Source organism: Dermochelys coriacea, chromosome 25, assembly GCF_009764565.3.
Source record: "Dermochelys coriacea isolate rDerCor1 chromosome 25, rDerCor1.pri.v4, whole genome shotgun sequence".
NCBI lineage: Eukaryota > Metazoa > Chordata > Testudines > Dermochelyidae > Dermochelys > Dermochelys coriacea.
The window spans coordinates 15,696,775-15,710,299 of NC_050092.1; the positions used below are offsets into that span (position 1 = coordinate 15,696,775).

General features: G+C 40.8%; 1 protein-coding gene across 1 annotated transcript in view; it reads right to left on the bottom strand.

The window, feature by feature from the left end:
• The window catches only part of INSR (insulin receptor), a 104,305-nt gene that overhangs the window by 77,366 nt on the left and 13,414 nt on the right, over positions 1-13,525 (bottom strand). The window contains 1 exon segment of the mRNA XM_043502630.1: positions 10,319-10,870. Within this exon segment, the coding sequence (XP_043358565.1) occupies positions 10,319-10,859 (541 nt within the window). The 5' untranslated portion in view covers positions 10,860-10,870.

The following is a 13,525-nucleotide window of genomic DNA, read 5'->3' on the forward strand; positions in this document are numbered from 1 at the left end:
TGTGTTTCCATTGTGTGTATCACAGCAGCAATTCTTCTCTGCATTAGATGGCATGTGTCAAAGGGTGGCTGATGTCTCAAATGCTGGTTTTGCAGGAGGTAGAACTTGCAGGCCACAGACAGAGCAACTGAACAAACAGAACCTCATATTTAAACAGAAAAAAAGAGGAAAGAGAAGCAAATCAAGATAGAGCGGTAATTGTGAGGAAGCCAGAGAAGTAAAGTGGAATGAGAAATCAGGATCTGCATGCAGCAGCATGGGAGAGCTTTTGGGCCAAATGGAGCTGTGTATACTAAATCCTATGTGTGATGTTGCACGCCATATGCTTTATGAAAATAGGTTTATGAATGTGAATATGATGCAGCTGGGATATGCTTTATGCAAAAGGTCTCTTGGAAGGTATCATTACAAAGCTTATAATCTACTGAGTGTATTCATCCCATTTGTTTGTGCGTGTTATTTCTATGTCTGGAGTTAGGAGAATAAGACATAATATGTTTACATCAGTGATACAAGTTAAGGGTTAAGGGTGCTTCAGAATCAATGAAATGTCAATAGCTCTGTTTACTTGCAAACCTTCCTGTGCATGTGTGGGCCAGCCCAGAAAGAATGGAGGCTGGGGTCTTACAGTGACATGTGACCATGTCACAAGATACTGGAATCCATCTTAAATCCGGTACTTTTCCATTTAGAAGGAGGAGTGGGGACCCAGAGAGACAAAAGATTCCGACCTTGTGCCAAAGCTATAAAAGGGGTGGAGCAGGACAAAGGGGTGGGCCAGTCACCAGAAAGCCCCTGCTTACCACTTGAGCTGTCTGCTGGAACTAACAAGGACTGTACCGGGAAAAGGACTGGGCCCAGACTAGGAAGGAGTCTAGTCTGTGAAAGAAGCTTATTGGAACATCTCTAAGGGTGAGATATTACCTGTAATTAGTTTCTTAAACTATTAGGCTTAGACTTGCGTGTTTTTGCTTTATTTTGCTTGGTGACTTACTTTGTTCTGTCTGTTATTACTTGAAACCACTTAAATTCTACTTTTTATACTTAATAAAATCACTTTTGTTTATTAATGAACCCAGACTAAGTGATTAATACCTGGGGGAGCAAACAGCTGTGCATCTCTCTCTCTCTATCTCTATAGGCGGCGGACAATTTACAAGTTTATCCTGTATAAGCTGTATACAGAGTAAAACGGATTAGTTGGGGGGTTTGGATCCCATTGGGAAGTGGGTGTCTGAGTGCTGGAGAGGTAACCTGCTGAGCTGTTTTTGGTTAAGTCTGCAGCTTTGCGGGCTTGGCCTAGACCCTGAGTCTGTGTTGCAGCAGACTAGCATGTCTGGCTCAACAAGACAGGGCTCTGGAGTCCCAAGCTGGCAGGAAAACGGGCTCAGAGGTAGTTTCAGCACACTAAGGTGACAGTCCCAAGGGGGTCTCTGTGAATCAAACCTGCCACAGTATGAATCTCATTGATTCCACTTTTGGCTCCCTTGACAGGTGAATGGTTAAACTAAGAGAAAAGTCAAAGTAGAAATCTGCACAGTGCCAGTTTTTTTTTTAATTGTGTTGCTTTTAAGTGGACAGCACTTTCTTAAAAACTTATTTGAATAATTCATTCTAAAATGTAATCCCTTTCTGCATTATTCGTTTTTCCTCAGAATTGGGAGTTACATCAGTCACAGAGTGCCTAAATCTCTTAACTGTTCCTAATAAGCTAAACTGAATTAGTTTAGGATGCCCAGTCTTTTACAACATCACAATAGGCTCAAGCACAAGCACTTTATGTGCCTCAATAAAGCCGCCGCTTGGCAAGGTTCAGAACAGACGCCCCACTGAAATTATCGGGTGTCAACTTCCATCTGACATTTGTTAGTGCAGGGGTGGGGGGAGTGAGCCAATTCTTATCAGATCTTCAAATAAAAAGAGCACTTCCACTTCATGTGCTAGCAACTGGAAACATTTCTTTGTGTTTAAAGCTTTAAAAATATCTTGCCCTTGAGATTGGCTAAGTCTGTTCTGTACTGCTTTCAATGCCCTTTTCCCACACAAAGGTGATAAAACCAAGTTTATGGTTTCAGAAATTCCCAGCACATACAAATCACAGGAAGCTGTTGCTAAGTAATATTTCTACCTAAGTAAACACCACAAAACATTTCCCACACACACCTCTGAACTTTATTATTCCGACTCGCCTTAAAGATTTTCACAGTTTCAGAATTTCTGTGAGCAGTAGCATCTTTAAGAGCCATCAGGACTATTTCACACTAGTTTATAGGAGCCTTGATTGTATAATGTTTTTGCCATGGTTTTGTCCCCTGTAATAAGAAACAGAAAAAAGCTGCCTTATCATATCCCCACAATCTCTTCCTGTTTTTTTCCAACCAGAGAGACAGATGAAGATTGGAGGGACTCTCTCCACCTTCCAAGCCTATTTGCTGCAGAAACTATTCCTCCTCAAGTGGAAAAAACACACACACACACACACACACACACACACACACACACACACACACACACACACACACTCTCTTTCTTTCTCTCTCTCTTTCTTTCAGTTAAATGGAAACCACGTGGAAAAAAAGCAAAATATTAAAGTGATGTTTGACAAACCCAGTCTGACAAATGTGAGGACAGGGGTACTGCACTTCCAACTATTTTGCCTACTGAATTCTTCAGCAAAGACAAGATCTGGCTGCACAGAGTACAATGAACTGTGAATTATATTTTCATGGTAATGGAAGTGAATATACGATTTAAAAACAATGCTTCAGTACAACTTTACTGAAGATGCACAACAGCCTTACAGAATAGAGCTCTTGAACAGGATATGGATCCGTGTGTTCAGTACAAAATAAAAAACAGGAACACTTGTCAGCATTTAGCTGCCAGAGACATCAGTGGCCTAGATTCAAGTTCAGAATACAACATTCCCCCCCCCAAAAAACAACAAATTTTAGCAGCCTTAATTGTAAGTTAACTGAATTGCATTTCCCACCAGCACAAATCACTTTAAAAAAAAAATCAAGAAGGGCTTTAAACTAGGTTCACCGGGGGAAGGAGACCAAAGCCCTGAGGTAAGTGGGGAAGTGGGATACCGGGAGGAAGCACGAGCAGGAGAGCGCAAGAGGGGAGGGCTCCTGCCTCATACTGAGAAAGAGGGACGATCAGCGAGTTATCTCAAGTGCCTATACACAAATGTAAGAAGGCTCAAGCCTTCTTGGGAAGTGGGAAACAAGCAGGGAGAACTGGAAGTCCCGGCACAGTCAAGGAATTATGATGTGATTGGAATAACAGAGACTTGGTGGGATAACTCACATGACTGGAGTACTGTCATGGATGGATATAACCTGTACAGGAAAGACAGGCAGGGCAGAAAAGATGGGGGAGTTGCATTGTATGTAAGGGAGCAGTATGACTGCTCAGAGCTCTGGTATGAAACTGCAGAAAAACCTGAGTCTCTGGATTAAGTTTAGAAGCGTGAGCAACAAGGGTGATGTCGTGATGAGAGTCTGCTATAGACCACTGGACCAGGGGGATGAGGTGGACGAGGCTTTCTTCTGGCAACTAACAGAAGTTACTAGGTCACAGGCCCTGCTTCTCATGGGAGATGTCAATCACCCTGATATCTGCTGGGAGAGCAATACAGCAGAGCACAGACAATCCAGGAAGTTTTTGGAAAGCACAGGGGACAATTTTCTGGTGCAAGTGCTGGAGGAACCAACTAGGGGCAGAGCTCTTCTTGACCTTCTGCTCACAAACTGAGAAGAATTAGTAGGGGAAGCAAAATTGGATGGGAACCTGGGAGGCAGTGACTATGAGATCCTGACACAAGGAAGAAAGGAGATCAGCAGAATATGGACTGTGGACTTCAGAAAAGCAGACTAACTCCCTCAGGGAACTGATGGGCAGGATCCCCTGGGAGAACGGAGTCCAGGAGAGCTGGCTGTATTTTAAAGAATCCTAATTAAAGTTGCAGGAACAAACCATCCCGATGACTAGAAAGAATAATAAATATTGCAGGCGACCAGCTTGGCTTAATAGTGAAATCCCTGCTGATCTTAAACACAAAAAAGCAGCTTACAAGAAGTGGAAGACTGGACAGATGACCAGGGAGGAGTATAAAAATATTGCTTGAGCATGCAGGAGTGAAATCAGGAAGGCCAAATCACACTTGGAGTTGCAGCTAGCAAGAGATGTTAAGAGTTACAAGAAGGGTTTCTTCAGGTATGTTAGCAACAAGAAGAAAGTCAAGGAAAGTGTGGGCCCCTTACTGAATGAGGGAGGCAACCTAGTGACAGAGGATGTGGAAAAAGCTAATGTACTCAATGCTTTTTTTTTGCCTCCATCTTCACGAACTAGGTCAGCTCCCAGACTACTGCACTGGGTAGCACAGCATGGGGAGGAGGTGACCAGCGCTCTGTGGAGAAAGAAGTGGTTCAGGATGATTTAGAAAAGCTGAATGAGCACAAGTCCATGGGACCAGATGCGCTGCATCCGAGGGTGCTAAAGGAGTTGGCCAGTGGTTCTCCAATCACATCCACCATTATCTTTGAAAACTCATGGCGATCAGGAGAGGTCCCGGAAGACTGGAAAAAGGCTAATGTAGTGCCCATCTTTTAAAAAGGGAAGGAGAGGATCCGGGGAACTACAGGCCAGTCAAACTCACCTCAGTCCCTGGAAAAATCATGGAGCAGGTCCTCAAGGAATCAATTCTGAAGCACTTAGAGGAGAGGAAAGTGATCAGGAACAGTCAGCATGGATTCACCAAAGGCAAGTCATGCCTGACTAACCTAATTGACTTCTATGATGAGATAAATGGCTCTGTGGATGTGTTATTCCTTGACTTTAGCAAAGCTTTTGATACAGTCTCCCACAGTATTCTTGCCAGCAAGTTAAAGAAATAAAGGGCTGGATGAGTGGACTATAAGGTGGGTAGAAAGCTGGCTAGATCGTCGGGCTCAATGGGTACTGATCAATGGCTCCAAGTCTAGTCGGCAGCCGGAATTAAGTGGAGTGCCCCAAGGGTTGGTCCTGGGACCTGTTTTGTTCAATATCTTCATTAATGATCTGGAGATGGCGTGCATTGCACCCTCAGCAAGTTTGCAGATGACACTAAACTGGGAGGAGTGGTAGATACGCTGGAGGGTAGGGATAGGATACAGAGGGATTAATTAGACAAATTAGAGGACTGGGCCAAAAGAAATCTGATGAGGTTCAACAAGGAAAAGTGCAGAGTCCTGCACTTAGGATGGAAGAATCCCATACACTGCTACAGACTAGGGACCGAATGGTTAGGCAGCAGTTCTGCAGAAAAGGACCTAGGGGTTACAGTGGATGAGAAGCTGGATACGAGTCAACAGTGTGCCCTTGTTGCCAAGGAGGCTAATGGCATTTTGGGCTGTATAAGTAGGGGCATTGCCAGCAGATCGAGGGATGTGATCATTCCCCTCTATTCGACATTGGTGAGGCCTCATCTAGAGTACTGTGTCCAGTTTTGGGCCCCACACTACAAGAAGGATGTGGACAAATTGGAAAGAGTCCAGCAGATGGCAACAAAGATTATTAGGGGGCTGGAGCACATAACTTATGAGGAGAGACTGAGGGAACTGGGATTGTTTACTCTGCAGAAGAGAAGAATGAGGGGGGATTTGATAGCTGCTTTCAACTACCTGAAGGGGAGTTCCAAAGAGGATGGATCTAGACTGTTCTCAGTGGTACCAGATGACAGAACAAGGAGTAATGGTCTCAAGTTGCAGTGGAGGAGGTTTAGGTTGGACGTTAGGAAAAACTTTTTCACTAGGAGGGTGGTGAAACAATGGAATGGGTTACCTAGGGAGGTGGCAGAATTTCCTTCCTTAGAGGTTTTCAAGGTCAGGATTGACAAAGCCCTGGCTGGGATGATTTAGTTGGGGATTGGTCCTGCTTTGAGCAGGGGGTTGGACTAGATGACCTCCTGAGGTCCCTTCCAACCCTGATATTCTATGATTCTATGAAATTGCTAGTGAAGCCAAAATTCATATACTGACCAATCTCAATCACATGACTTTCCACCCACACATTGTAACATCTAAACATACACAGATTCCTCTTCCCACAAATCCCTTTCCTCTTCCCAAGGGCAACTTCCCATGAGACATTCATTCAATCTATCACAATTGCTCTCATGCACAACCTTAACTCTGACTTCAGAATGATGGAGATCTTACTGAAATAGATACTTTTACTTTGGAAATAACACTTTATAGATTTCCAACTAAAAAATTCTTGGCAAGAGTTAGTTATTTGTTTGAGTGTGATTCAGAGACTTGGACATGTGCCTTGTGGATAGTTGTTTGCTGAAACTGAAACAGAATTAGCTATGAAGCAGGAGTCAATGTTATTTTTATCAGTTCTAATACTAAGAAGAGTAAAAACTAGGGCTGCCAAGAGATTAAAAAAATTTATCGCAATTAATCTCGTTGTTAAACAATAATAGAATACTATTTATTTAAATATTTTGGATGTTTTCTACATTTTCAAATATGTTGATTTAAATTACAACACAGAATACCAAGTGTACAGTGCATACTTTATTTATTTTTGATTAAATGTTTGCACTGTAAAAAACAAAAGAAATAGTGATTTTTCAATTCACCTCATACAAGTACTATTTATCATAAAAGTTGAACTTACAAATGTAGAATTATGTACAAAAAATAACTGCAGTGAAAAATAAAACAAACAATCTAAAACTTTAGAGCCTGCAAGTCCACTCAGTCCTACTTCTTGTTCAGCCAATCGCTAAGACAAACAAGTTTGTTTACATTTACAGGGGATGCTGCTGTCTGCTTCTTATTTACAATGTCACCTGAAAACGAGAACAGGCATCACACAGCACAGTCTAAAGTTTTACAACGGTTTTATTTTTCAATGCAGTTATGTAACAAACAATCTATATTTGTCAATTGCACTCTCACAACAAAGAGATTGCACTACAGTACTTGTATGAGGTGAAATGAAAAATTTTATCATTTTTACAGTGCAAATATTTATAATAAAAATAATATACACACTTTGATTTCAATTACAACACAGAATATATATGCAAATGTAGAAAAACATCCAAAATATTTAATAAATTTAAATTGGTATTCTATTGTTTAACAGTGTGATTAAAACTGCGATTAATCACGATTTTTTTTAATCGCAATTAATTTTTTGAGCTGATCGCGTGAGTTAACTGCGATTAATTGACAGCCCTAGTAAAAACATAAATAAAGAGAAATAGTAAACATGAAATGGGGCAGGGATGTGGAGTAGACGAGGTGGTGGGAGAAAAGGAAGCTGGGCTTGGAAAGTGTATGGAGTGTTACTAGAGAGGCAAATTGGACAGACAGAAGACTTGCTCCCTGGGTCTGCCGCCTCCCTAGCTACACTCTAGCACCGGTCACGCCAGACTTTTCTGTGTCTCTACTCAGCCTGCTCCCCTACTGAGGTTCATCAGTGGAGTCCCAGCATGAGAGACTTAGTAAGGTTTGTCAAACCAGGTGGTCTCTGTGGGGAGCTGAGTGTTCAAGCAGAACTATCTGGGAAGCTCGACTCAGAGCAAGGCTGGCAACATTTAATAGAATATGCTGTGACTTTGAAAACTGTTGTTGTTGAAAAGCAGACCATGCTCATGTCCTATGAAGGAAAAGAGCATGTGAGAAATCCCAAGTGCAAGAGCATAATGGTAAGTAAATTACAAGAGCCTGATAGGTAAAAATTTAAAATGAGCTGTTCCTTTATTTGTTCCTGAATGGAAAAATACTGATCCCTATATTAGCAGCATTACCTAGAAAATTAAAGCTCTGCTTGCTCACTCCAAATATATAACTTTGGTAAGGGAAATTCCATGATGAATAGAGGTATTTAATCCACGCTCCAAACATCAATCACAGCACAATTTGAACCACAGAGACAGCAGAGTGACTCCAGAAGGAATGACAATATATCTTTAAACGGATATACAAATAAACGGCTGTGTAACAGTCACAATCAGAATCAAGCCAGCCTCTATTTTATTTTGGGGGAACGGGCAGGAATTGAGCAGTAAATTTTAAGCCTAAAATACGTTAAAGGATGAGATGCAAGAGCTTCCCTGAAGTGAAAAGACCAGAGGCTTTAAAGCATGTCCAGCACCCACAACTGGTGCCAGATTTTCAGAAGAGCCCAGCTCCCATTCAGAACACTTCACTACATGTGAACGCTTCAGTTCAGAAGGGGAAGAAGTCTAACATTGTTTAAAGAGGCAGACAGCTCTGTATTTTAACATAATTGGAAGCAACTACTATACCCACTGATTTTCTATCAGTCTATGATATCTGAGAGGAGAATTCTACCACACAGTATGTCACTCACTACAGCTCAAACACTGAACAGTAAAGTACTCATCAATATAAGTGAGCTGTAGCTCACGAAAGCTTATGCTCTAATAAATTTGTTAGTCTCTAAGGTGCCACAAGTACTCCTTTTCTTTTTATCAATATATCAGTTATTCATGATGTTTCAGCCCAGGGAATGCAAACAGTTATTTTATGTATCTTGTCTCTGCAGCAACAAAACAACTATTTTTTAAAAGAAAGATTCCTGTAGCTAGAGAAAATATTGTTATTCCCTGCACAGCAACATCTCCAAAGAAGAAAGTGAGAACAATGAACAAACGAGGAGTAAGCGTGAAAACCAAAATTTCAGAAATTTAAATCACACAGAAAACTAGGCAAAATTCTCCCCCCATATTCTCTAGTCACTATGGATCAACCTGAAGCATTTAAGCACCCATCGCCTTAGCATCTAAGTACCAAATACCAAAATGAAGAACCTACATTAAGTTTAATTTATTAAACTCCAAATATAAAGCTCAGCAAGTTTTATTTTATTCCAAAACAATGATCCTACTGAGAACTTTGACAGATTAACTGACTGCATTTCGTCTCAACCTCAGTAGTTTAAAAAAAAAAAAGGGGGGGGGGGAGAGAGAGAGAGAGAAGGGATAAATTCAAGCAGTCAGACATGATCAAGTCCAAAAAGACAGGAGTCCAAGGGACTGCGGGGGTTTGGGGAGTAGTGAATAGTTGTTTGAGGTCACCAGATAAGCCCCATAAGAAGTGGCCATGGGGTTCTTGGGACAAATGAAAACCAAAGTACAATTCACACAAGCTTACCTTAAGCTTAGCAAAACAGTCACAGACTTTAAGGCAACCTTGGTTGAAGATTATTGTGGAAGGCACAAGAGCAGAAGCAGCGAGGGTCCAGTAACGCATTCAGCTTGAGAAGAACTGTCATTTAATCTCTGCCATAATTACCAGGAGATGAGTGTGCATGTTTGTTAACAATTTCACCACTTATGACTGATCAAAAACAATTAACTTTAAAAAAAACCAAAACCTTCAGGCAGGTGTCAGAGAATAAGTACATATAAATTCCTACTGAGAACACCAATTGGAGAGCTCTGAATTCAAAGATAAGTAAGTCAAAATACAACTTATCAAGTATGTTTTTCAAGTTGGATGTCAATTACAAGTGTTGCTACTCTACATATTTTGAGCAAGTATTGTAAAAGGAAAAGAAAATATATAAGGAAGAGAGAGAGAGAGAGAGAGAGAGAGAGAGAGAGAGAGAGAGAGTGTGTGTGTGTGTGTGTGTGTGTGTGTGTGTGAGAGAGAGAGAAAGAGAATGACTTTGCAAGCAAACTAAATGTGTATTCACTTTTTAAAGTTACCATACAAATAGAGTTGAAATGTAAACATATATATAAAATCACATTCTTCATTTGAAGAGAGAGCACGTGTACATACACACAGATCATTAAGCTGTTTCCAAATTTAAAATTTCAGTAGCTTTCTTTATAAAGGAAGCTAGATGAGAGGTGGATGATGATGATGTATTGGGGGAGGGGGATCTTGAAGAAATTGCCATTAATTAGTCACATAGTGGGGTGGGGGGGGAGATAGGTAAAAAAAAGTTACAGAAACAGTTTAAAAAGCTGAACATTTAGTTCCTAAATATTCAGTATGCAGCTTAGCGTATTGTTATATATTTTAGAATGGGGTCCTTTTAAAAAGGAAGCTGTGCAATAAGAAAATATTTGAAAAATTAAAATGCCATAAACTTTCTTAACCATGCTTTTTTTTTTTTTTTACATTTGAAGAAAAATGTAAATCCACATTTGAAATAAAGGTAGCAGCTTATGAAAGAATATATATATTAGTACTTAGACATATTGAGTGGCAGCAAGGATGGTGCAAAAGCTGCCAGCAGGGCATTCTCAAAATCTAAATAATATTTTACTCTGTATTCCTACCTCTTTGACAGTGATCGTGGGTCCAGCAGCGTTCAATGAAAATGCCATTTATTACAGTAGGTGGGCAGTTGCTTTTTCCTTTCACAGTTCCTGGACACACATCTCCACACTCTTCTGTGTCATCCTTGTTGGCAACAATGTAATTGTCTTCCACAGAGTCTAAAATCCTAGACCAGTCGATTGTGGACAAGTAACACAGTTCATTGTTCTTCTCGATCCGCACTGAACCTCGAGTAATGTTCATTAGGTTATAAAGGCCAATCTCTTTCAAGTGAACCATCTCAAAAATGACCAGAGCATAGTTAAAGAAGAGATGAGTTCCTCGAATCACAGTGAGGTTGGGGAAAAGCCCCTTTAAACTCTCTAAGCCATATACCCGAAAAAGCAGTAAGTAGTCCGTAATCATAGTCAGTTTGGGAAAGCTGAGCTCACGGAAATCTTCAGGCTTGGTTTTAAACATCAGCAATATTTGCAAGTGGCCCTCGATCACAGTGCAGTTCTCAAGCATATTCAACCGGGTCAGGTTATTCCGAATGTCCATGCTCCCGCAAACTGGAAGGCAAAGAACAGAAATAATTGACAATTTTCTAAAAAATATATGTTCAACTGCTGTACAATACACTGCAGTCAGAACATGACTGGGTGCATTTTTAAGTAGCATGGCTTAAGCACTAGGAAATATTGCAAGGAACAATCCTGCATATATGAGCCTGTCGCTTTGGGCTAGAAGACTTCATAGGACTTTGTCATCTGCAATTTCTAGGATTTTATGTTTGCTGTGAAGTAACAGTATTCTAGATAGCCATCTGGCATTCATAAGAGACGAATAAGCATCTATTCAGCAGAGGATTTTTGGCAAGTATTTAAAAAGAACACCATATCTACCTCATGTCAGATTATGCAATTAATACAAAAGGATTTAATGGGAGTAATTGGGCAATATGACATCGTATGAAGGGGACTGAGAGAGTGAAGGAAATTTTGTGAAAATGAAAGAACACAGCCTATACTCTAGCTTGGCCTTTATTGAGAGGGTAATAATATTTCTAGATTAGTTTATTTTATTGCTTTTACATTCCATGGTTGGAAACCTTTTCCCTGCAATATCTAGTTAAGAATTTTATTCAACAGAACCAATAATCCAGAGAGAAAACTGGGAAAGTGAACAATCAATCACACAAGGCTCAAACTGGTAGAAAAACAGAAACATGAGACCAGGCACCAATGAAATAAAGAACTAAAGAAACCTGGGTGTATTTACAACTTTTCTCAAATGCGGCTATCTGGGGCTTTTCTTGCAACCACAGCCTCCTGGGCTGTGATGGGGGGGGAGGCAAAGTAGTAACCCTCCCCGTTGCTCCTGGATGCACCGCCTTGGTATGGGTTGCTGGAGACACGAGGCTTTGGACTCAGCCATGGGACTTCAGGCTTCAGTCCCACGCTACCTCCCCTGACCTCCCATCCAGGGCTTAATTTGTCCCCAGGCTTGCAAGGGCTGAGTAAGTCTGCTGTGAAAAGCGATACTTGATTAATATCACTTTTCACAACAGACTTACTAGCTAGCAATAAATAAATTACAATGATTTGGACATATATATGTGCATATTTGTTTGTTTTTCCTAAAGCTAATAAAAAAGTGTGAGAATGGCCACCAGCTCTTGCTGGTGGCCATACTCTGAAGCCACCAAATAATTTGTCCTGAGAATCCCTGCTCTAGACAGTGAAAAAAAATTCACCAAGGAGATCAATTGCAACAGCTGGTGCAGGACTGAGTGACAGCGCAAAATCCACAAGTGACTGAGTCTTTTTACAAAACCAGGCTGAGAACCACAGTATCAAAACACAAAGTCTACTGAAAAAGCCTAACTACAAGAATAAGATGTATAGCAAAGCCCAAAACAAACCATTGCTGAAGTTACCCACTCAACTATTGCATCACAGATCTCAGGCCTTCTGTCTAGCCACACTACCAAGTGAAGGAACCAAATCTGGGTTCTAATTTTGAGTCTTCAGCTCAGCCCATCTCTCCTCCAGGCAACAAGGGAGGGGAGGCAGACATCCCTCACTCTGTCTACTGATTCTTCTTTCCCTTTTCAACCAGGCTGAACAAGTTGTATTGACTACTGCCACTCTGTTCCGTGACCCAAAAGCTCTTGCTCACCTGCACAGAATGCACAAATGCATCACCTTGTTCTTCAAATCAGGTTCACTGACTGATCATATATTTCAGTATCAAGTCAAAGTTATCTTCCTTAATTTTCCTACCCTCCATGGAGTTGCTCCAGCTGTTGTCACAGATCTCATCTCTCTCAACCTCTCTTCATCCCTTCTATTCTTTTAGCACCAATCTGCTCTTCCCTTTCACACAAACTTTCAACTGTTAATGCAAAATTCTTCTCTCTACACCCAACGCCATGACCTCTCTAGAACATCCTCCCTGAATCTCTCCCCCTCGTTAACTCTCAATTGCCTTTCTAGTCTCATTGAAAAAGGTTATTCCCCCCCACGCCCCGCCTCCACCTACTATCATCTGAAATACAGTTTGTATTAACACTACACAAACTATGTATTATACTGAATTCCAAAGGGAACTATAGCTAGCCTCTCCTCTCACGGGAAGGCTACTAGTTATCATCAAAAGATTTTTGGAAATGAATTGATTCCAGAAAAACAAATACAATTCTAATAATTAATCTACAAGGCAGTAAAATTTGCATGCACCATAAAAATGGACATGGCACTTGGACTGATAACATATCCACATTATATGGCTCTTTGGAACTTTTAACAAAAGTACCATTTCTTAGCATTTTTTTAAAAGAGACAGGACAAAGCTTTGTAAGGAGCACTTTGCATTGTCTAAGGGGATGGACTAAATGGAATCTGGTAACCCTTTGTCCATCTTCTTGAATTTCCTGTAGTAGGAGAGACGGTTTGATAGGATAATATTTTGCCTTTTTATCCCACAAGTTCTCTTTTTAAAAAAATTCTGTTCATGAAAATATTAAACAAAATCCTATTGTGCAAGATGTTACACCAATGGCAGGGTAAACTTGCTTACTAATCAGCACTGGATACAAGGAAGGTTCTACAAGTGTACACAGCCTCTGGGTGGTCAGATATAGCATACATTTCATTACAGCATCCCCAGAGACAGATAATGAAGCAGAATCATACCCTTGCTGGCAACAGCTTGCCTTCCCAAAT